This window comes from Kogia breviceps, chromosome 14 (assembly GCF_026419965.1).
Source record: "Kogia breviceps isolate mKogBre1 chromosome 14, mKogBre1 haplotype 1, whole genome shotgun sequence".
Lineage (NCBI taxonomy): Eukaryota > Metazoa > Chordata > Mammalia > Artiodactyla > Physeteridae > Kogia > Kogia breviceps.
Window position 1 is genome coordinate 87,957,840 of NC_081323.1, and position 23,700 is coordinate 87,981,539.

The 23,700-nt window shown below is 56.7% G+C and overlaps 1 protein-coding gene across 5 annotated transcripts in view; it reads right to left on the minus strand.

Annotated features, from left to right (window-relative positions):
• Positions 1 to 11,369: 11,369 nt before the first annotated feature.
• SDK1 (sidekick cell adhesion molecule 1) overlaps positions 11,370 to 23,700 on the minus strand; it is a 786,274-nt gene continuing 773,943 nt past the window's right edge. For all 5 annotated transcript variants that reach the window (XM_067012701.1, XM_067012698.1, XM_067012699.1 and 2 more), the window contains one exon: positions 11,370 to 14,967. In XM_067012701.1, coding sequence (XP_066868802.1) covers positions 14,722 to 14,967 — 246 coding nt within the window. In that variant the 3' untranslated portion in view covers positions 11,370 to 14,721. The remainder of the gene's footprint in view (positions 14,968 to 23,700) is intronic.

The window sequence follows — 23,700 nt, forward strand, 5'->3', positions numbered from 1 at the left end:
AACAGTAAACTTGTTTTAAGCATTAAATTACTATTTTTAAACACTTCTACTTTCAGATGTAATTCACTGACTTAAAGCAAACCATTCAATGGTTTTTAGTTTATTCACTTTGCTGTGCGTCCAGCGCCACGAACATTTTTATCACCCCGAAAAGAAACCCTACACCCCTTAGGCAGCCACTAACCTACTTTCTGTCTCTATAGCATTGCCTATTGTGGAGAATTCATATAGATGGAATCACACAAGAGGTGGTCTTTTCGCTTAGTTTCTTTACTAAGCATGTTTTCAAGGTTTAGTGCAGGTTCTAGCATAGATCAGTATTTCATTCCTTTTCACGGCTGAGTAACAGTTCATTTCACAGACAGACCACATTTCATTTGTCTATTCACCAGCTGATGGACCTTTGAGTTGTTCCTACTTTTTGGCTCTTATAAATCGTGCTGCTGTGAACGGTCCTGACAATTTTCGTGTGGGCATATGTTTTGAGTGCTCTGGGGAGAAGCGTTCTCTCCACTTTCAACCCAGTTTGATTCAAAAGAACCCTGGTCTTTGGGTTGTGTCTGCAAGAAGCCAGCCACTTCGGAGATGCAGGTTAGGGAAGAGTCCCTAAGACACCCTCCCTTTTGACATCAGTTGCAAGTTCGGGGGTCTCTAAGACCACCTTTGGGTTCCACGATTCTCTAGGACTCACAGGACTCGATGAAAGCTGAGCTCCGGTTAGGGTCATGGTGTAGCAGTGACAGGATGCGGGCTGAAAGCAGCCAAGGGAAGAGGTGCCCAGGGCAGAGGCCGGGAAAGTTCCAGCATGGCCCTTCGAGGAACGCCAGCATTACTTTCTCGTGACAACACACACAGAGCACCGCCAGCCTGGAGGCCCCTGTGAGCCGGGGTTTTCACTGGGCGCCAGCACGTGGGCTTCCGACTCCCCGTGGGGCCGAGCTCAGCCTCCAGCCCCTCTGGAGCTTGGACTAACGTCGCAAAACCCAAAGCCCCAGGCCTGACTCACATTTTGACTACTTGCTGTGACCCAAGACCCCTGGCAAAACAAACACTTCTATCGGCCCTGACATTCCAAGGGCTTTGAGATCACTTCCCAAAGCTGAGGGCAAGGGCCAGACTTCTTTGGGGGCAAGGTTAAAGTCTTCATGACACAGTGAGGGACTCACACAGATCTCCCACCAATTAACCAGGAAGACTCCTGTTTCATATCCCACATGGCAAGGTAAACCTGTTACAAAATACGGTCTAGAATCTGGATACATCACGCCCCTAATTGTAGGACTCTGGAATTTGGGAAGAACTTTGGAAACCAACATGATTAGCCATCAGGGAAAAGCAAATCAAATCAAGGGAAGTAGCACAAGGGAACTTTCCCGGGTGATGAAAATATTCCATATCTTGAGTGGTGGGGTAGTCCCATTGGCATATATGTTTATCAAAGTGCATCCAAGTTTGCGCTTACGGCCTGAGCATTTCACTGTATGCAAGTGTTATCTCATAATCAAAAACGGTTCCAAGATGATACACCCCCGAGAATTACCAGAAATCGGAGTGTCTGGCCCGCTTACCTCTCAGAATGGAACTCCTCAGGCTCTGGCCGGCGCTTGGGGTCGGGGTGCAGAATGCAGATGGGGTCATCAACAAGTGTCCCCTTGGGGAGGGTCACCCCATGGATCTCTGGAGTTTTCTTACAGACGCTCTTGAGACGTCCGCTGAGGAGTAGAGCCTGAGGGGCTCATTCACCTCCAGGTGTCCACCTGCTGGAAAGAAAGGTGTTTATTAAGTGGTTACGAAATGCGTCCAATGCTGGATGCTAAGAAAAAGAAGTCTGTCTTTCAGAATTCTACTAGGCACCTCTGCTTGCTCAGAGCCAGGGGAATGACTGTCACAAGAGAAGATGCTGTGAGCTGCAGTGAGGTCGGGCTGGACCGTCCCGTACGTCATTGGCTGTCATCATGTATTTGCCATCGTGTCTCTTGCACTGGGTTAGGGGTGGTTACTTCTAGGCTTCTTTTAGCGTTGGTATGACTTTTCCTTTCTCAGAATAGACTGTGCCTATATGTGTATGGATATCCGAAGTCTACTCACTGTCTCCCTGGGATGGCTAACTCAACATGGTCAAACAAAATTCTCTTTCCCCACCAGACGGCTCCTCCCGACTCCCCTCCTGTCTTTCTGTCAACGGTCCTACCCTCCACCCACTTGCTCAGACACAAACCCTAAACATGCCCTTGACTCTTTATTTTTAAACACACCCTGCCCAGTCCAACAGCAAGTCTCATTCATTTCACCTCCCAAATCTCTCAAATCCAATCAACCTCTCAGTGTCCACTATTGTCCTTTTTCCACCTGGGCCTCAACATCCTCACTGGCCTCCCTGCCTCCATTTTTGCCCCGTGCGTGTATCCCACCCCCCCCACCCCACTGCTCGGTGCTTTCCCACTGCAGAGAGATAAAAAGCCCAGCTCTACCCCATCTACAAAGCCCTATAGGATCTGGACCCTGCCCTCCTCCCCGGCCTCCCCTGAATTTTCTGCACTCCAGCCACGCTGGCCTTCACCCTGGGTTCATGGAGCCCATTGCTGCCCCAAGGCCCCTGCACCTCCTGCCGCTCCACCCGGGACGCTCTATCCTCAGGCTGCCTCCTCGGAGATGCCTCCCAGAACACCTGACCCCAAGTGTAACCTCCAGCCAAGCCCGTCCCCCCCCCCCCCCCACCAGCCCCCAGTCCCTAACCTGCAGGCCTCGGCGCCGCCTTCAGGGAACGTCTCACTGTTGGCGTTTATCTTGCTTCTTTGTTGGTCGACTTGTTTGCTGCCCTTCTGCCACCTCCCCACCCGGGAGCATTTACACAATTTGCAGGGCTCAAGGCAAGATGGAAACGCAGGTCCCCTTGTTGAAAAATTCGTAAGAATTTTAAGCAAAGCAGCAAATCAAGCGTGTGGCCCCGTGTGCCCGCTCAGGCCTCCCACCCGGAAGCCAGCCCGTCTCCACCCATCACAGCTGGAAGGCAAGCATCCTGAGGCTACAGCTCTCGTCCTGCTTGTCCACCACTCGACCGATGGCGGCGCAAGGCGAGGGAACACCCTAGAAGGAATGGAAAAAGGACACGATCGGGAGACCCCTAGCGCAGCGTGGCAGCCAGAGCGGGATCCAGCCCTGTGACCCGATCCCTAAATGTTCAGTCAGTCCCCCGGGGTCTCCCGGCCCTGACCCCCCAGCTTTCCCGCAGTCACCCACGACGCCCCTCTGTACAGCCGCACGTGTCGCCACGCCCCGCGGCCTGGCCTGCGGGTGCGTGAGCCTCAGGTGACCGAGGCCTCGCGTCGTACCTTCCAGATCCGTATTTTCATAGCGGTTCTCAGTTCACGTGGGCTCTGGGCCTTCTGGGCCACCCGGATAATGTGCAGGACTGGGAAGAGGCAAACGGGGCTCGTCTGGCTTCCCATGATCGTCTATAAAAAGAGGAAGAGGAAATCGTGAGCCTTTATGCCCCTTCCATCCGCGTGCCCCAGCTCCAGGATGCTGGAAAGACCCAGATGCCGCCTCTCTCCTCCCCAGCGCTCACACGACCCTTCACCCTCTCCAACGCTCTCCAAGCCCCTTCCGCCCCAACGTTTAGCACCAGAAAGTCTCCCTGGCGTTGGGCAGGGGGAAACGTGTGAAGCACGGTCACAGCCATTCAGTGTTTAGCCATAGGTGCAACCAGCGCCCCAAAGACATTCGGGTGCATCTAGCACAAAACCTCTGTCGACCAGAATTGCTGAAGCATGGGGGGGCGGGGACTGGGGTAGGGGCTGGGGTTCGGGTGAACTGAAAGAGGCAGGACATACTCTGATCACTTAAACTGAGCAAGAAGAGGACTTTCATTTCACGATGGTTCTAAAAATGTTTCTGAAGCTTGAATTGACTTTCCTGTTTTTGCAGGTCCGGTCTCTGAATATAAATCTCTCTGGGACTTAAAGATCTCGCTAGTTGAAGTCACCACCGTGCAGGAGAGGAGACTGGCTTGGAGTCTAGGTGGAGGGAGACTGTGGCTGGGCAGGCGCTAACTCTCCAGGGAACAAGCTCCGGTTTGGGGTGTTCACCAGTTTCCCCGGTGGGAGCCCTCCTTTGGGGATGACCTCAGGCTGCAGTGTGACATCCCCGAATGTGACATGGGGGTGAGTTTGGCCCAATTGGCTCTGACAGGGGGTACGAGCCAGCGGTTACACTCCCAGGAGACCTTTTAGTTTTACTTTTACAAAAGGTCAGCTATGTGTTTACTCTGCTATCTTCTGGCCCCTTTTGCCTAAAAGGCAAGTGCAGGTGAAAAATTGAGGGATGAGAAGGTCCCGCGCGGGGCCTCCCGCCACCACGCTCCGTGTCGCTGGGACCCGCCGGCAGGGTTCCCAAGACGCCACTTCCCCGTGTCCCTGCTGGAGGGGTGTGGGAAATGGGGCAAACTAATTGCCAAAGGTAGAAATGTCGTTATCAGGACCAGTGGACGGGAGAGAGAGTTTGGGGGGGGGGGTCTGCCTGGGACCTCTCACGTCCCCTCTAGAGGAGGCGGCCAGCTGGTGAAGGCCTGTCATCTTACACCTGGAACCCACACAGATCCCAGCTGCCTTGACATATGACTATTTTAACTTCAGCGGAGAGCTAAATCGTGTTACTTTGGGTGCCACCATTGGGTGCAGTCATTTCCACATTAACTTGCCTCTACCTTCCAAAAATGATCGCCAATTCACAGGCAGATTTTCCACATCTCAGAGTCTGGCATGATTGCCATGAGCCAAAGCGTGCTTTTCGAAGCCGTCTGCATATGACATGAACAATGAATACGAAAAAGGGCTCTAAGCCTATTAGCTGATGATGAATTCCTGTCTCGGGTCTAGAGGGAGGGAAGGGAAGTTTGCCAGCTCACAGAGCCCATGTCGAAGTCACTTGTGGTCAAGAACACGAAGGGAAGGAGGAACTGCACGTTGGAAACTACCTTGTACCCTTCGGCTGGTACAAAGGGTGCAAAACTCCCGCCCGAGAACTTACCTGATGAGGGCAGGACCCAGGAGCGCCAGGACGGGCTGTCTGCCCCCACAGACGCCGCTGCAGACGCAAGACCAGGACCAAACAAAACGGGCACAATGGCTATTTAAGAAGCTGAGCTGTCCTGGTTAGCGAGCCTGGCGTTTCCCCTCTGAGAACTTTATTCTTATGCAAGTCCCCCATTTCTTTTCCCCTTTACAGTATAAAAACCCTGAGTATGGATTTTTTTTTTTTTGCGGTACGCGGGCCTCTCACTGTTGTGGCCTCTCCCATTGCGGAGCACAGGCTCCGGACGCGCAGGCGCAGCGGCCACGGCTCACGGGCCCAGCCGCTCCGCGGCACGTGGGATCTTCCCGGACCGGGGCACGAACCCGCGTCCCCCGCATCGGCAGGCGGACTCCCAACCACTGCGCCACCAGGGGAGCCCTGCAGGTGCCTTTTGATTTAGAGAAATGTAAACAGATAATCTACATGCTCACAGTCTACCCTCATAATCATCCGCTGCAAGCCTGGGGGCTTCTGATAGCATCTGATGTGGGATTTTAGCTCCAGGAGATCCGTAAACCGGAAAGACAGCCATGCAAAGCCCGTGCCTCTCAGGGACACAGACAATCCACACAGCCTGTCCTCTGTTTAGCTGCCTCCTGCTCGGCTGTCTCTTTCCTCAGCCCTGGCACGGCGATCGGTCGCTCTTCCCGTCGGCTGGATGGAAGCAGCACGTCAGAGGGCAGACACCCTGGCGGGTGGTAGATCTGGCGAAACAGCCGCCCTTCTGAGAGCAGAGCCCGGCATCGGGAGCTGTGACGACCGCGGCCTCATGGAACAAGGGCTTTTCTCCCGCCCGGCATTCACCTTCCTGCTTTCCGGTCGGTCGTCTCTGCTGACGGCCACCCGGACCCTCCGTAGTCTCGCTGTGATTCCGGTGCGTTTCCGGTGTGGGTACAAGCTGGATTCTGATTCACTCAAAGGCAACAGAAAATTCAGACGACAAATTCAGTGGCCATTGTCCTTGACAGGATGAAAGACCATCAGAATGAAAGGCTACTCGGGAAGTCAGGACAAGGGGGATGTGATGGGGCAAAAGAAGAGACGGGCTTAGCCCCTTACGTTTTCAACTCACGAGTTAGATAAGTATGTATCTCCAAAACTTCAAAAATAATTTTAAAAAATGTATGACACTTCCCAGCACAGACAGTATTCTGGATGGAAGATGGAAGTGGCCCAAGGCACAGTTTCTTAGCCGAAAGACTGTAAGTTGCCCCGGTTCAGCGTCTCTGGGAACTGGCTGACGGCAGCACAGGGAATTCTGTTGTGAACGGGGCTACTTTTCTCTGAAACCTATGCGCAGGAATGGCGCGTGTGAGGTGCGGAGCCTGGGCCTGTCCTCTGCTTCGGTCCCCCTGTGAACAGCGGGTGGCCAGGCCGGGGCGGCTCGCACACCCTGGGGTTGTGGCCTCCATTTCTCACTCAAGGTGCCCTGAGGTGGTGGCCGTGGTGACCACAGGGATAAACCCACACTGACACGTCTCCGGAGCCCGCGTTCTTCACGGAAGCCTCAAAATGATCTATAGTTATATTCGGAACACCGAAAACAAAAAACAAAAACCAGAGAGGATTAGTGAGCTTCCCAAGAGCACACAGCTAGGAAGTGGTCCGTTGACTTCAATGCCTGTCGACGTCCGGTGCCCTGGACGCCGAGAGAGGATGGGCTCGGGGCAGCGGGGACGGGGAGGGGCCCAGTCAACTCAGAGCGCCAGCCCTGCTCCACTGTTCTCTTTTTTACATGAAAAGATAAATACATGTACCCGGTGAAAAACACAGAGGGTGCCAAGGTTAATCTCACTCCACCCCGATCCCCTCCGTTTCTGTCCCCTCTCTAGAGGTAACTGTTGCCAAGTTCCTGTCCATCTTTCCGGAGACAGTCTCTCCACGTTCTGCACCGGCGTATGTGCACGTCTGCACGTGTGCAAACGCACGCACACAAGTGCGAGCAGACTTACTTTTGCACGGCATGGTATAACCTGGAGATTGCTTTGCACCTGTGCGTGTAATTTCATCTTGTTGAAACAGCTGCGTAGGCTCCGGTGTGTGGATGACGCAGGATTCACTTCCTGCTCGGGTGAGTGGGTGCCCCCGAGGTGGCTGATGAAAGGGGGGCTCCCCGAGATGCAGACGAGGTCCCCCCCGCTGGGGTCCCCAGGAGGCTGTGTGGCCCCCTTTCTCCATCACGGATGCCCCTGGAGGGCTTGCTGGGTTTCTGTCTGGTTTCTGTCACCCCTCATCTCTGGAGCTGCAAGTCCCCAATCTTTCTGCCCTCGACGTTCTCAAAAAAATGCTCCTGAAGACCAAGAGGGGCACAGGGCTGTCCCCCCCCAGACGCCGGGGCTCCATCAGGTTTCTTTTTAGGCTCCCTTTGGGGGCCCCATGGGGCTGTCTGGACCCCCAAGTCAGCAGGCCAATTATGCTGTTGGCTGGTTGGAGAATCCCACAGAAACATTTTCAGGACGCCTTAGAAATATGCATTTTTTAATTAAAATGTTTGAGTCTGGATTAGATTCAACACCATAATGTCGTTATTTGCTTAACGACTGCAGAATACTGTCTTATCTGAGGAGAAGCAGGACATTTTTAAGACCGCAGAGCCCACAATTAACAGCTTGGAATTTTCGTCCACGCTGGCTGTTAATTGACTCCAGCTATTAAAGGGAAAGAGATTTTGGCAAACCCTAAGGTCCTCGTACGAGCAAAGCCATGGACACGTTCAAATCCTTTTAAAATAGGCGTCTGGCGAACCGATCGTGTTGGGGAAACAGGCCGGTTGGTCAGAAGGTTTGCAAAAGCTTCCGCGGCTCCCAAATAAAGTATCTGAAAATGGTTTCGCTTCGTGACACAACGAAACCTCTAAAACTTTCGTGCCGATGTCACAGAAATGGGCAACAACCAGGTGAACCTCAGTTTTCTCCCGGGACGTCCGGGGAGGCCCTCGTCGCCCTGCGTGTTCTTGGCGCCGGGGGGTCTCCGGTGCCTCCAGGCGGGAGCTCTGGGAGATCACCACTGGCGGAGGCAGAGAGAATCCCTGCCTCTGTCCGGGGAGAAGGGTCCGGCCGTGGTGGAGGAGGGGGCACGTGTACACAGGGGGCCACTGGTCCCTGTTACCATTTCCCTGATGTTCTGGGTGGGTGGGCACAGAGATGCTGACTTAGAGGACACTTTGGGCCACTTAAAAATTCTTCATGAAAACTAAAAACAGAGCTACCATGCGATCCAGCAGTCCCACTCCTGGGCATATATCCAGACAAAACTCTAATTCAAAAGAGACATGCACCCCTATGCTCACAGCAGCCCAGACACGGAAGCAACCTAAATGTCCATCGACAGAGGAACGGATAGAGAAGATGTGGTACATATAGATGATGGAATACTACTCAGCCATGAAAAAGAATGAAATAATGCCATTCGCAGCAACATGGATGCCACTGGAGATATCACACTATGCGAAGTCAGACAGAGAAAGACAAATACCATATGATATCACTTAAACGTGGAATCTAAAATACGACACAAATGAACCTATCTATGAGACAGAAACAAGATCACGGACACATAGAGAACAGATTGGTGGCTGCCAAGGGGGAGGGGGTTGGGGGAGGCATGGACTGGGAGGCTGGGGTGAGCAGACGTCAGCTTTTACATACAGGATGGATAACCGACAGGGTCCTACTGTATAGCCCAGAAAACTATATTCAGTATCAGTATTCAGTATTTGATACACCATAATGGGAAAGAATATCATAAAAAAGGAATGTAAAAAAAAAAAAAGTAAAGAACATCGATCGATCAAAAAAAAAGATAAAATATAGTTCATGATTTTCACAGAGTGTTTTTCTCCCCCCCCCCAGAAATGCCTTGTTCTGTGGAAAACACACGTAAGGCGACAGCCACAGCTAGCCGTGCACTAGCCCTTGCCCGCTTGGTGCATCCTGTCTATGATGGCGACCGTCCCTTTGTCCCAGCTGGAAAGCAGACCGTTCTGACTTGCTCCTGAGCCCAGGCAGCCGAGGACGTGACTCCGCCCCTGGGGCTGAGGACCCCCGGGCGTTGCTGCCGGAGCCCCCGGGGTGTCCTTACAGGCGGCGCCCAGAGCTCAGCCTGGGGGCCAGGACCCCCTCCGGCTGCCAGCAGGGGCGTGGTCTCCAGCTAAGTTAAACAGGCGAACTTACCGGGAGGCTGTGGGGAGCGCTGGAATTGGCAGGAAGCAAGGCTGCTCTTGCAGCCGGGAGGAACCTCAGGGGCGCCTCTGCTTCTTCCCCGGCTTGGGGGCCTCATTCCCGGGAGGGGCACCTGCCCCCTCAGCCCCGCTCGGCTCACCTGTCTCCTGGGAGGTCGTCCTGCCCCAACAGTATCACCCGGGGGACAGGCAACGCCCCAGGAGCAGCGAGGGTGCGTGGGGCAGGAGAGACACGTTCTAGGGCCCCCTCACCCCCGAGCTTGCCCTGGGGGCCCAGCTCGTCTCAGAGGTGCCCTGCTGAGGGCAATGCCCGGGTCTTCACCTGCCCATGGACTGGGCTCTCTGTGGAGGAGAGGACCCTGACCCCCAGTTCCTTCCAGAAGAAACCCGACCTCGCGGGGACGCAGGGGCTACCAGCCTGTGGCGCCCGCCTTCCGGTCTGGGCCGGGCTCCGCGGGACTCAAAGCCCAGGCATAACGTGCTTCTCCCAGGAAGGTGTAGGCTTCAAGGTGATGGCTCCCTCCCCTCCTGCGGGGAATGGAGAGGTCACACTGAGCTCTGGAGACCACAGCTGGGGAGCCACTGTTCCCCAGCCGGATGGGTGCAGTGAGGGCTCCCCCTGAGTCCTTTTCCTTCTTGGGGAAGTCCGTCTAACTGCCCTCCAACAAGGTACCGGAGATTTCTTTTCTCTGGGCTCACTGGTTGCGTTTCTAAAGTTTTTACATTAACTTTTCAGTAATAACAACATTCACAGTTACAACGGCCAGGCTTTGCCTAGAACAGGCCTGACTGTGCAAGTGAACTCCTGCATTCTCTCTTTATTAACCAAGGAGAGACCCATGGCGGGGTGGGGGGGATACATTCTGAGCTCCAGGTGCCTTTTTGTGCAGGTGTGGTCGCCACGCTGGACCCTGCGCCGTGTGCAGGGGCCCCTGCCTTCCCGAGGCCGGCCGTCCCTGACGGGAGGAAAGCTTGCGGAAGGCGGAAGGCGGATGGCGTCTGGGAAGGTGGGCCGTGCGGTGGTTCTACCTGCTCTGCAGCCCCTGACTGCTTTGCTCTGGGCCCTGCCTCTGCCCCGTGTCCACCTGGGGCAAGGGGCTTCACCCCGGGCACGTTTCCTCGCCTGCAAAACGGGGCCCTGACAGACCCACAGGGCACGGCGGGCCTTGCGGATGGACGGAAGCGGCGCACACAGCGCCACCCGGAAATGGAACCCTTCACACGGCAGCTGCGGCGTCCAAACTACCGGAGCGTGGGCTGCCCTTACGCGCGTGCTTATGGGGGCGGAGCGCAGGCACACAGTGTGGGGAAAAGAGAGAAAACGAAACGTTCTCACCTCTGGCTCGTCAGTGTTCGCTTCCGGAGCAAAAGGGGCAAGTCGGAAGCACAGGCCCCCTTCTCCCTCCTTCGACCCAGGCCCCCCGGGCCCTGTCCTCGCAGCGCGTGGCCTCCTTGGTGGCGCCTGGAATCACTCGGGCAGCTTTTACCCCGAAAATTGGATGCCTGGGCCCAACCCCCAGAGGTCCTGGGCCTGGGTGTGGCCGGGCGCTGGGCTTTTTAAGCACCACGCGCAGAGCCGCGCTCTGAGGCTGCGCGGACCTGAGGCTGAGGGCGGAGCCGAGCCCCTCCTGCTGGACCGCGGTGCCTGCAGCAACTTGGCCCCAGGGCACACGGGCCCGGCTGAAAGGGGCGGGAAGGGCCTCAGGCTCCCGGAACCTGCTGGGCCCTCATGGAGAGGGGAGGGAGGGGTCCATCGGAGCCGGCAGTCTCCCCCCAGTCAAGGCTAAGTTTGGCAATGAGCAGTCTGCCCTCCAGGCACCTGTGGAGTCTTTGTGGGGTACTCCAGGCGGTGGGGGGCTGTACTGAGGATGGCTGCTGGCCCCTCCGGGGTGTGCGGGCCCCAGGCTGCTCTCCTCAGGCCCTGGGCCACCCGGCCGGGCTGCCGCCCGGGAGATCTACAACGGAACCCCTCCGACCTCACCTCCGCTGTGCGTCCCCACCTGCATTTCCAGGAGGGGCCAGCGCAGCACCGGGCTGACGTTGCAGCGTTCGATCCTAACAGCCCTAGAATTCAGGAGTCACTTCATCACACTTGCTGAAGAAAATCACAGGCGCATAAGGAACAAAATGATGCTTTTATTAAAAATCGTACCCATAAGCACCTCTCTGTCTTCCTACAATTTTTTTTTTCTTTTTTAAAGGAGATCTAGTTTTCTGCACAATTCCAGGAGACTCCAGGACTGACCTAAGCCCCCGATAAACCAGCAGGCGGCGCTGACAGGAAACGAGGCGCGCACAGCAGAGCGGCTCAGTTCCTGGATTTCTACCTGCTCCCACCTTTCGGGGGGTCCACGCTACAGGGAGGCTGAATCAAAGAGCCGCATCTGGATGCGTGGATATGACCGCTCACTGGGAGAAGGGCTACGGCGTGCCAGGAATTCGTAAAAACTGAAAACCATGCTACAGACCATTGGGAACATTATGCAAACACCATGCTTCAGTCCCGTCGCGGCCCAGGGCAGGCACAGCGTCACGAGGGGTTTCCGGAGCGCGCGCCACCCTCCGCGGTCTCCCGCGAAGCTGCCCCACGTCACGTCTCTTCCGCGATGACATTGACCGAGCGCTCCTTAAAAGCATGGCCGGGAAGGGCAGGCCTCGGTTTGGACCGATTGATCCGCAGGGAAGAGGCGCAGTAGATCAAGGAGGTGTGCTCCACGGCCCGCTAACCGCGGGGTCTGCCCACAGCCCCGCCCTGCCGCTCGCTGGCCTGGGAACCTGCGCCCGGAGCCCCCAGTGGGGACGGGAGCTCCCAGCAAACCCATCCCTGCCGCTCAAACAGAGAGCGCGGCCCCGCGGCTGCGTCGCTGCGGGTCCTCTCGCGGAAGGGGCAGCTCGCCTTCCCATCACGGGGCCTTCGATGGGGGACCCATCGTCTGACCCATCACGGCTCAGACGGCGGCAGGACAGAACACTCCTCCTTGCCTCGGGCAGAGGAACGGCGCTCGTCCTTTTCTTCAGAGCCGAGATTAAAATCCAGTATCCATTTTCCTATCCTGATTTTCTTTTGTCCTCCCTGAAGACGAGAGGTTAGGAATCGGCGCTTCTCAACGCCCACACTACCTGGAGGCTGAAACGTAACCAGAGACACCCGACTCTTCCTCTGGTCCGGCAGCTCCCACGGCCCACAGCGCCGGGGCCACTGGGTGGAGCGTGGACGCCAAGGCCCATCGCCGCCTCGGACCGCCTGTTCCGCCCCAAAGAAGTTCGCTCAGAGCACAGAGATCACAGGAAGCATAACGGGCCCAGGGAAAAAGGCGTCATGTTGTCACAAAAGCCCCAAAGCCAGAAACACGCCTCAGACCAAGCCGTCCCCACGCTAGGCCGTTTCAGCACTTCCCCGTATAGAAAGCGACGGACGTATGGCTTAGAGAGCAGAGCGCCGGAGGCAGTGCTTGTCCACGTTCTCTGTCGATCGCTTGTCTTCCGAGAAATTCGAGGTGCTGCCTTGGGGCTTCCTGTCCACTTCCCCGTCTGGGACCGAGAGGACAGAGGTGGCCGGCCCTGTGCCCTGGGTGGGTCCTGTCCAGGGAGCGATTCTCATGCAGGAGAGGCTTTGGGCAGAGCGTCTAGCATTTTTGGTTTAGAACGTTTCTCCTCTACACAGAAAAGGAAGGAAGGAAGGGAGGGAGGGAGGGAGAAAGGAAGGAAGGCGAGAGAGAAGGAAGGAGGAGGAGAGCAAGAAAGGAAACTTTCCACACCTCCTACGTCTACTTTTAGAGAAACTGAAAGGGTTTTTTTTTACCCAACACAAAACTCTCAGACAGAAGAGGCCTTTTTTCAGCAACACAAAACTCTCCTTGGTCTCCTGGGGAGATCGCACCCAGCAACTCTCTGAAATCAGAGGGTTAAGACAGCCCTCTGCCCGGAGGTGTGGGAAGAAGGGACCCTGCAGACCACATGACCCACGGGTGGCCACGAGACTAGCTCCCCGTGGCGTGGGTGGCTGGCCCAGCCCTTCCCCCCTTGGGGACCTGCAGGCCCGTCCTGTGCCCTGAGGGCTGTGGACAGGCTCCGGCTCACTGGGCAGGCGGCGGGGTCCTTCTGCAGTGTGTCCCCCACCCCCGGGGAGCGTGGGGCACACCCCGCTGACAGCAGCAGCACTGCCGGTACATCTGGCCCTGGGACCACGGCTTGACCACCTGTAGCTCACACACCTTTTGCAAAAAATGATGTGATGGGCTACAGGCAGAGCTACGGTTTGGAGTTTCAAAATAGTTCACACTATTTCCATTTAGCTAAAAAATGAAAACAAAACAGTAACAATTAAAGTAAATAACGGTTTCCAGAAAACCCATTAAGGCTAAGAGCTGGCCTGGGGTCGGGGAAGGGACAGCCACACCACAGTCACGGCAGCGGCGGGAACCCGGAGGCCCCGGGCCGCGCGCGCTCCAAGGAAAGCCGCGGGCCACGCACACGGCAGGGCCTGGCAGGCACGGGGGCTGGGGGGGGGCTGGGGACCCCGTCTTCTCAGAGCCATTTTGCTAAACTTGGAGACACTGTCGCTCTTCGTCTTTCCCATGTACAAAGCTAAACAATTAATAAAAAGGCACCTGGAGACAGCTGAGACTCATTCATTTCATGTGACATATTTTAAAAAAAGATAAAAAGATTTAAAAAATACTCTGGTTAACAATGCACACCTCTTACACAGCGAGCGATTCTGCAGCCGCTGCCTCGCTCGCTCGGGTTGGCGGGCTGGCCGTGTGCCGTGCGGTCAGGGAAGGAGCGAGCTCGCCGAGGGCCACGGCGGCGGCTCCTGCGCGGCGAGGTCGCAAGGAAGCAGGGAAGGGAGAGCCCCGAATATTTCACCCCTGGAAGGACGCCCAACGGAGCCCTGGAATCTGTGGCCCCGCGGCCAGGAACCTTGAAGCCGATTCCGCGCCTACAAACTGCCGAGTGAGGACATTTCAGAGCTGGGCGCCCTGGGGTCCGGAGGCCCTGAGCCTGGGTCACACACATGCTCCTCGCACGCCGGAGGCGGAGACGGTGGGAGGGAGCCCCAGGCGGGCCGCTGCTTCTCGCGCAGGGGTTAGAGAAGAGAAGGGAGCGGCCTGCCAGAGGCGCGGCCTCCCTGGACCCCCGTCTCCCGCCCCCCCCCCCCGGCCTTCCCAGTCGGCGCAGGATGGAGAAGCCCGGACCCGAGGGCTCAGGTCTTCCCAGGTCGGGGTGACGAGCCCCTGCACCAGTGAAACACACCTTCTCGGAAAAAGAAAAGAAAAACAAAGAGACCCGCTTCCTGCAGCGAGGTTACAAAGAGCCAGTAAAAAAAAAAAAAACTTTCCTAACTGAAATCTCGCGCTCACAGGTGGGTAAAATCAATCCGCAGGCGCCAGAGCCTCTTCACGCCGGCCGGAGCCCAGTCCCCGGAGCCGACTGTCTTAACCAGGGTGGCCGCGGGCCCGGCGCGCTCACACGAAGGACGAGAAGCCGGCGAGCGGAGTCCGGGCGCCGTGGGCGGCGGGCGCGAACACGGCGCTCTGCGCGGTGACGGCGGCGCGCGGGGCCGGCCCGGCCTCGGCGCCCGCCACCGCCTCGTACCTGTGCGGGGCCGCGCCCGCGCGCCGCTTCCACGAGTTGTAGTAGGTGGGGTCGCTCAGGTAGTGGTTGACGAAGGAGTGCTGGGGGAGCGCGTCCTCGGACCCGGACTCGGTGCCCTGCGGACAGACGGACGGACAGAGAGGCGTCAGCCAGGCGGCCGGGGAGGGGGGAGCTCAGGGGGGGCGTGGGCGCGGGGGGCGGTCACGGACGGGGGGCCCACGCGGGAGGGCGGCGGGGGCAGCAGGGCCGAGCGGGGACCAGCACGGGCCGTCCACGGCGGGGCTGGTGCCGGTCGACTGCTTCCTCCCGCTTCCCCGGCCCCAGACCTCCTACACACAAGCCGCGCAGGGACCCCCCCAGACCTCCCCGCTCGAGGCCCGGGCTGAGCTTACGCCAAGCCGGGCAATGCGCTGTCTCACTGCCCTTGAGTCTCTGCCCCCCAACACATCACTGTGCCTGAGCCCGTGCCAGGAGGGTCTACGCAGCACTCCCACCCCAGGAGGGGTCTACACTCCATCTCCCACCCCAGGAGGGGTCTACACTCCATCTCCCACCCAGGAGGGGTCTACACTCCATCTCCCACCCAGGAGGGGTCTACACTCCATCTCCCACCCCAGGAGGGGTCTACACTCCATCTCCCACCCAGGAGGGGTCTACACTCCATCTCCCACCCAGGAGGGGTCTACACTCCATCTCCCACCCAGGAGGGGTCTACGCAGCCTCAAGGGGATGCTGTGTATCCTCGCAGTGCAGAATACAGAAGAGCACAGGAATGTGGAAGGCCTAGGGGCCGTAGCCTGCCCAAGACTGTGACGCAGGCTCCCACAGACGCATGGGATCCGATCCTGAGCGTGAGAGGGGGTGAGGAGGTGTGTCCTTCGTGGGACACACATTTCCAGGGAATGTCACATCCATGCCGACCTCCGAGGAGAGGTTGCCAGGAAAGGACACCGTAAACGCACGCGGTGTCGTGGTGTCTAAAGTGCTGCAGGCCCCTCCCTCTCCAGGCACTGCGGGACCTGACCCCTCACCATGCGGCCCCAGAGCAGCTGGTGGAGGAAGTGGGCCACCCATTGATGGTTCAACATCAGTGCCCCTGAGGGTCTCTCCCCCCTGTCTTTCTACAAAACAAAGCAGCAGTTTCTAGTAAGAGCATTCAGCGCGCACAGTTGCTTTGTTCATTGTCTTGAAGTAAGACTCTGTGCCGTGTGTTGTGTGGTCCTGGGAGTGGATTTTCAGTGCCGGAGGGCCTGCTGATCCAGACAGTGGAGGCCGAAGTGTTTGCCCAGAGCGGGGACGGCTCCCGGTTCCCCTGTCCCAGACCTGCCAGGTGGTCCCGGGGCCCCTCCCCTGAATCCTCGGAGCTTCCTGCCCCCGGTGGGTGGGGACGGCACCCAGGCTGGCCGGGCTCTGCTGTGAGGACCCGCACCCAAGACGCTGCCCAGACCCTGAAAGCACAGGGGTTCCTCCCCGCGCCCGCTACCCCAGGCCTCACAGAGGCCACCTTCCGGGTGCCACAAATGGGTCTGCAGGCACGGTGGCTTCCGGCCTGTCAAGTTCAGGGAGGGGACAGGAATCGTGGCCGAGGAAAGCCCCTCCCCTCGCGGGGCACCCGGCCAGGTGGAGGTCACCGTGGGCGGCGGGCGGGCCACTGGCGGGTCCCTCACACTCGGGCCGCCCACGGGCAGGGCGCCTCCTTGCTGGGCTCCAGGGCCCGAGCCGTCAGGGTGCAGCCACACCTGCCCCTTTTCCTCTCCCAGGAGGTGGCGGAGGCCTGGCTGGTATAAAGGACTAGGTGTCCCCCTGTTGCTGGCTCAGAATCTCCGGGGAAGTCTTGGAAGAGCACAGCTTCCTGGGCGGCGGCTCCCGCTCTGCTCCCCTGACTCAGCGGGTCTGGGATGGGGCCTGGGAATGTGTATTCCCTGGAGCCTCAGCCAGGCCGGGGTGGGGGCAGGGGAGGAGGGGACAGTCGCCTTCCGGCCTTCACCTGGCGGTCTGGGGGTGATGGCCGCCCCCGAAGGCAGCTCGGACCCGAGGGCTCACGCTGGCCCGCACCCGGGGAGCAGCATTCGGTGCTGTGAGACGGGCGGCCTCGCGGCTGTGCAGACACCCCTCGTGTGCAGACGGTGGAGCCAGAGACTTCCGGGATTTTTCGGACACAGACTGAGACCCTCGCTCTAAATGGAGTATTTACATCAAGTAACGACGGTGCGTCACAGACCTGGGAATTCTTAGGACGTTAAATGTAAACCATTCGCGTTGTGACATCCTCCATGGCCGAGGCAGAGCTCCTGGAAACGGGGGCTGACAAACGTGCCCTCCCAGCACATCCCCGAGGCGGAGGACAGCTCCTCCATCACTGGACGGCAACGCCGAGAGGCGGCACAGGCTTCTCTCCTGTGGACACCGCTCACGACAGAGCAGCCTCGTGCCACCTCTGTCGCTGCACCGTGACCCTGCGAGGTGGGAGCCTCCCCTGAGCCCGGCCACCCAGGCCGCGGGGTTCCCGGCTCCGAGCCCCTCCTGCACGGCAGCTGAACGGGCTCTCACCATCCCCTAGTCGTCAGTCCCAAGCCCATGATGCTCTGAAAACCAAAGGCTGTTTTTGCAGCTCGTTTGGAGGCGGAGCCTGACCTGCGTTGAGCTGAAGTGCCGCGGACCCCGAGCCGAACTGCTGGGAGGCCATCCGGTGTGGATGTCCTCAGGGGTTGCTGCAGAAACACGAGTGGGTTCCGCGAGAGTGCCCCCCTGGCCCTGTTGGGGGTGTGACCTGATACAGGACTCGGCCCCAACCTGAGAAACGCCCAGTTCTTGAAAGTGTATCTTTTTCAGATAAGAGATCAGGCACCTGCATCTGCGGCTGGTGGTTAAGATTTATCCTTCATCTGTTTTCTAGAGGCCTCGAGGGGCTTAGGGGGCCAAGCTCTGCGTAAACTCAGAGAAAGGAGGACAGAGGTCATGGAGAGAAGCTGAGGAATCTGTTATCAGTCCCTGGGTCGGGTCTGTCACTTCTTCAGACACTGATTTTGGTTCTAAATTTCCTGAAGCTCAGGGGAAGGAAAACACCGAAGCCCTCTTTCCTCATGAGAAATTCACAGAATGTTCAGGATTGGACGACAGCAATTTGGTTCCTGGTTTCACAGACGGGGTCAGGGTTTTTGATGGTCTGAAGACCGAACGTTAAGATTCAAGATTTCACCCTTCGGCGTTTGGGGTCCTCCCCACCCACCGTCCCAAGCACGTGAGGACGAATGTGAGAAGTCGCGATTGGGTTCTGTCTCATTTTGTGTTGGAGAGAACGGAGGCCCACAGAAGCGAGTGACCATCTCAGCGTCATACCGCCTGGGGACGGAGTGGGGGCAGACCCGGCTCTGGCATCGCAGCCCAGGTGGCAGAGACAGAGGCTTCTCAGTAAGCCTTCGGGGCCGCCTTCAACCCCAGCTGTATAAAAGATTAGAGACACTTCCAAGGGTGGGTCTCACACCAGGTCTCTCCGGTGATGGAGAGGCCATCATATGCGCGGCGGTCACTCGTTTTATAAACACGTCCCACACCCAGGGGGTGGCCCGGGGCACTTCTCTCCCCTCTTTCTACCCTTGTGCCCCCTCCTGCAGCTGTTCAGGATGTGGGGGAGCCGGGTTCGCAGTCACCAGATGGGACCGAGGGGCGGCCCGGAAGGGGGCTCTGAGCTCTTGCAGGAGCCAGCACTTCTCAGAGTATGTCCAGCGCTGCTTCGGAAATGAACACGTCACGTGTCCCACACTCACGTGCGTGTTCACGTGATTAACAAAACGTAGTTTCACTGGAGACCTCTTAGTAGCTTTGTGCCGTTATGCATTTTCTCAACCACAGATCTCAGTGTCCTCTAGGCCCGTGACAAACGCAGGCACTAAGAAGAGGGCCTGGCGGGAGACCGTCGGGGTCGGCCGTCCAGCTCCCAGTGATGTCCCAGTGTTTGTGTCTGAACCGTGACCCTTTGAAGGAGGTGACCCTTGTCCCCCCTTTCCCTGTGACGTGGGCTGAAGGGCCTGACGCTCAGACAGCAGTGACTGGCTCATGGGTGGGCACGTGGCTTAAGCTGAGCCAGTCAGAACCTGCCCTGGGAATTTTCCCACTGCATGTGGAAGAGCAGGGTGCTTCATGTGGGGACCGAGCTGGGCGGCTGTCAGCCTTGAGTGGCAGGGCTGCAGGTCCAGCCAAGTGGTCCCCAAAGCCACTGTGAGAGAACAAAACCATCGTGCAGAAAGGAGAGACTAAGAGCTGCTCCTTTAGCTTCTTGCTGTTCATTTAGGAAGAGCGAGAGCGCACCCAGGTCTCATGGCACACGAGGGCGGGGTGAGGGCGGGGCGGGGGCGGGGCGAGGGCGGAGCGAGGGCGGGGGCGGGGCCTCCTGGCTCCTGCTCGGGTCTTGCCTTTGCCTTCACAAGAAAGCCCCGAATTAAAACGCCATCCGTCCTTCTGCTGCCTGCCCTGCTTATTGTTTATATGACATTATTATTTTTTAATGAGGATGTATTTTAGTGATTTAGAATTATTGACAAAATGGAAACACTGCAGGGTCTTTTTTGGTAAGTTTCCTGTGTGCTCTGAAATAGCGATGTGTGTTGGTCTCCCAGGAAACCGTAGAAGGCCAGCCTGTGGTTGGATGTGCTGGCAGACGGGCTGTGAGAGTTTCTAAAGGCGCTTGGATGCCTGGCAAGCAGCTAATAGAGATAATCTCCCCACTTTTGGTGCTATGTTGGCAAGATGAAAGACTCAAATATTATTAGGGAATTAATTAAGCATGAGGGGGTTGGTCTAAGTTGGTTGGAGCAGGAGAGATCTTGAAAACTGTTTCTTTGGATTTCGAAAACAATTTTTAAGATGCCATTCGAACGGCAGCCCTGATGTAATTCATAAGCATCTGTGCGATAAACCGGGGACAAGGCCTCTTATTTCGAAACAGAGGGACATAAAGAGCCACAGCACGTGTCATGTGACGCTGATGGCCTAATTCAGAGCAACTCTCATCAGTCAGGTTGTTGCACACCTGTGAACGGATTCTTAAGAGTTTTCACTTGAGCAATATTTCTGAAAATTGGGAGAAAAGGATGGCATCGCCATTTTTTTAGTGAAATATTAGCTTTGCCACAGAACTCTTCCGGCCAAGACCTCACAGGGTTTCTGGCTCTGGAGGCGCGGGTGGGCAGGAAGGGAGGTCAGGAGACCCCACCCCAGTCGACCAATCATCAATACAAAGATCCTTCCAGAATGGCCGGAGGAGCCAGCAGGTCCTCTCCCTAGTGCAACAATGATTTAATTGGGGAAAATTATCTTATAAACGTTTAGAGTCCCTGCAATTGGTGCCAAGGGCATATAGCAGAGGGGGGAAGACTTATTCCAGAAAATCTAAAATCACGAAAAATAGCAAGAGTCTGAGCCACTTGACCTATGACCTGCTCCCTTACCCCTCGGCCCAGGGTGACAGACGCTCCACTCGGAGCACATGTGGCCAAGGAGACCCAGCTCCGAGTCCCGCAACTGGGTTTGACCCGGAGCAGGAAGCTGCCGGCATCTGTCACCCAACTGCCCACCCCCGGCTCCACAGTGCAGAACTCTATTCCAGGCAGGTGTGGCCAAGAGAACTGGGCTTCCTTCCCTCACCCAGTCTTCGCTGGGAGGCTGCACGAGGTGCACCAGGCACAGCAGGTCGAGAATACTGAGCCCTGATTGCCCCCACCCCGGCTAGCTAGTACGGAAGAAGTTCCACACTGCCCAGAAGACCAGGGGCTACCGTCTCCACCCAGCGCCTCACTGGTTCAGCAAGTGCGTCCCTATGGAGAAGAGGGCTGTTGTCCCCACTCCAGCTTTGGTGCTGTGACACAGAGGTCCTGATAGGGGGAGAGTCAGTCCTTAAGGACAGAGAGCTTCTCTGCTCTGCCCAAGGGGAATGGCTGTATTTGGACCAGAGCAGGCCTAAGGGCATTGTTGGAAACAATGGCGACCTCAGGGGTGAGAAGTTGAGAGGAAGCTGGCAGCTCCATGATAGCAACAAGTGAAGTAATAATAAACCGGCCAGAAGTTTAGCAGCAGAACCAGGCAAAGAGTTAAGGAGAGCCCTCTTGGGCGTTAGAGAAAAATCCAAAGGTTCACAACATCCTGCCACTGCAAAAGGGCTGGGCTGTAACTGGATCAAACTGTGGAGTGATTTATACCCTGAAGCACCGTCAGAAATAATGGAGCTAGCAGGCAGTGGAGGTTAACAGCTGGGTGTGATACCCGTGCTGGTAGACAATCCAGAATCTTAATGGGGAGGCAAGAACAAGAGACAAGGGGACCCTGGCTAAGACCGGTCATCCCTGGTTGTCAGGGAAACTGCACCTCTGAGGGGTGACAGCGGAGGGTATACATTGCTCAAGAAACGGACTTCCCTGAACTAGTCCAGGCAAGTCACTAAACGAATAAGCAGATAAGCAAACAACAATGACAACAGCCAGCGGGGGTTGAATATCAGTATTCTAAGTTGATACAATATATTATCGAAAATGAGCTGTTTTCAAAACACAGGAAAGTGTGATCCACACAGAGGAAAAAAAGCAGGCAGCCTCTGGGGAGCCCCAAACATCGGCACAAAGACCTTGAAAGGAGTTATTGTAACATGTTCAAAGAACTGAAGGAGGTTTTCGAGAGAAGATGGCGGAAGAGTACGACGCGGAGATCACTTTCCTCCCCACAGAGACATCAGAAATACATCTACACGTGGAACTGCTCCTACAGAACACCCACCGAACGCTGGCAGAAGACCTCAGACCTCCCAAAAGGCAAGAGACTCCCTACATACCTGGGTAGAGCAAAAGAAAAAAGGAAAAACAGAGACAAAAGAATAGGGACGGACCTGCACCAGTGGGAGGGAGCCGTGAAGGAGGAAAGGTTCCCACACACTAGGAGCCCCTTCGCGGGCGGAGACTGCGGGTGGCGGAGGGGGAAGCTCCGGAGCCGCGGAGGAGAGCGCGGCCACAGAGTGCGGAGGGCAAAGCGGAGAGATTCCCGCAGAGGATCGGTGCCGACCGGCGCTCACCAGCCCGAGAGGCTCGTCTGCTCACCCGCTGGGACGGGCGGGGGCTGGGAGCTGAGGCTCGGGCGGAAGCAGAGAGAGGACTGGGGTTGGCGGCGCGAACACAGCCTGAAGGGGCTAGTGCGCCACGGCTGGCCGGGAGGGAGTCCGGGAGAAGTCTGGAGCTGCCGAAGAGGCAAGAGACCTTTTCTTCCCCCTTTGTTTCCTGGGGCTCGAGGAGAGGGGTTTAAGCGCGCCGCTCAAAGGAGCCGCAGAGACGGGCGCGAGCCGCGGCTGTCAGCGCGGACCCCAGAGACGGGCATGAGACACTAAGGCCGCTGCCGCCACCACCAAGAAGCCCATGTGTGAGCACAGGTCACTCTCCACACCTCCCCTCCCGGGAGCCTGTGCAGCCCGCCACTGCCAGGGTCCCGGGATCCAGGGACAGCTTCCCGGGGAGAACGCACGGCGCGCCTCGGGCTGGTGCAACGTCACGCTGGCTTCTGCAGCCGCCGCAGGTTCACCCCGCCTCCGTGCCCCTCCCTCCCCCCCGGCCTGAGTGAGCCAGAGCCCACGAATCAGCGGCTCCTTTAACCCCGTCCTGTCTGAGCGAAGAACAGACGCCCTCAGGCGACCTACACGCAGAGGCGGGGCCAAGTACAAAGCTGAACCCCAGGAGCTGTGCGAACAAAGGAGAGAAAGGGAAATTTTTCCCAGCAGCCTCAGGAGCAGCGGATTAAATCTCCACAATCAACCTGATGTACCTGCATCTGTGGAATGCCTGAATAGACAACGAATCATACCAAATTGAGGAGATGGGCTTTGGGAGCAAGATTTATTATTTTTTCCTTTTCCTCTTTTTGTGAGTGTGTATGTGTATGCTTCTGTGTGAGATTTTGTCTGTATAGCTCTGCTTTCACCATCTGTCCTAGGGTTCTGACCGTCCAGTGTTTTTTTTCTTTTTTACTTAAAAAATGTTTTTTCTTAATAATTATTTTTTATTTTAATAACTTTATTTTATCCTACTTTCTTTTCTTTTCTTTCTTTCTTTCTTCCTTCCTTCCTTCCTTCCTTCCTTCCTTCCTTCCTTCCTTCCTTCCTTCCTTTCTCTCTCTCTCTCCCCCCTCCCTCCCTCTCTCTCTCTCTTTCTTTTTTTTCTCCCTTTTATTCTGAGCCATATGGATGAAAGTCTCTTGGTGGTCAAGCCAGGAGTCAGTGCTGTGCCTCTGAGGTGGGAGAGCCAACTTTAGGACACTGGTCCACCAGAGACCTCCCGGCTCCATGTAATATCAAAGGGCGAAAATCTCCCAGAGATCTCCATCTCAACGCCAAGACCCAGCTTCACTCAATGACCAGCAAGCTACAGTGCTGGACACCCTATGCCAAACAACTAGCAAAAGAGGAACACAGCCCCATCCATTAGCAGAGAGGCTGCCTAAAGTCATAATAAGGCCACAGACACCCCAAAACACACCACCAGACGTGGATCTGAGTACCAGAAAGACAAGATCCAGCCTCATCCACCAGAACACAGGCACTAGTCCCCTCCACCAGGAAACCTACACAACCCACTGAACCAACCTTAGCCACTGGGGACAGACACCAAAAACAACGGGAACTACGAACCTGCAGCCTGTGAAAAGGAGACCCCAAACAAAGTAAGATAAGCAAAATGAAAAGACAGAAAAACACACAGCAGGTGAACGAGCAAGGTAAAAAAAACCCCAGACCTAACAAATGAAGAGGAAATAGGCAGTCTACCTGAAAAAGAATTCAGAATAATGATAGTAAAGATGATCCAAAATCTTGGAAATAG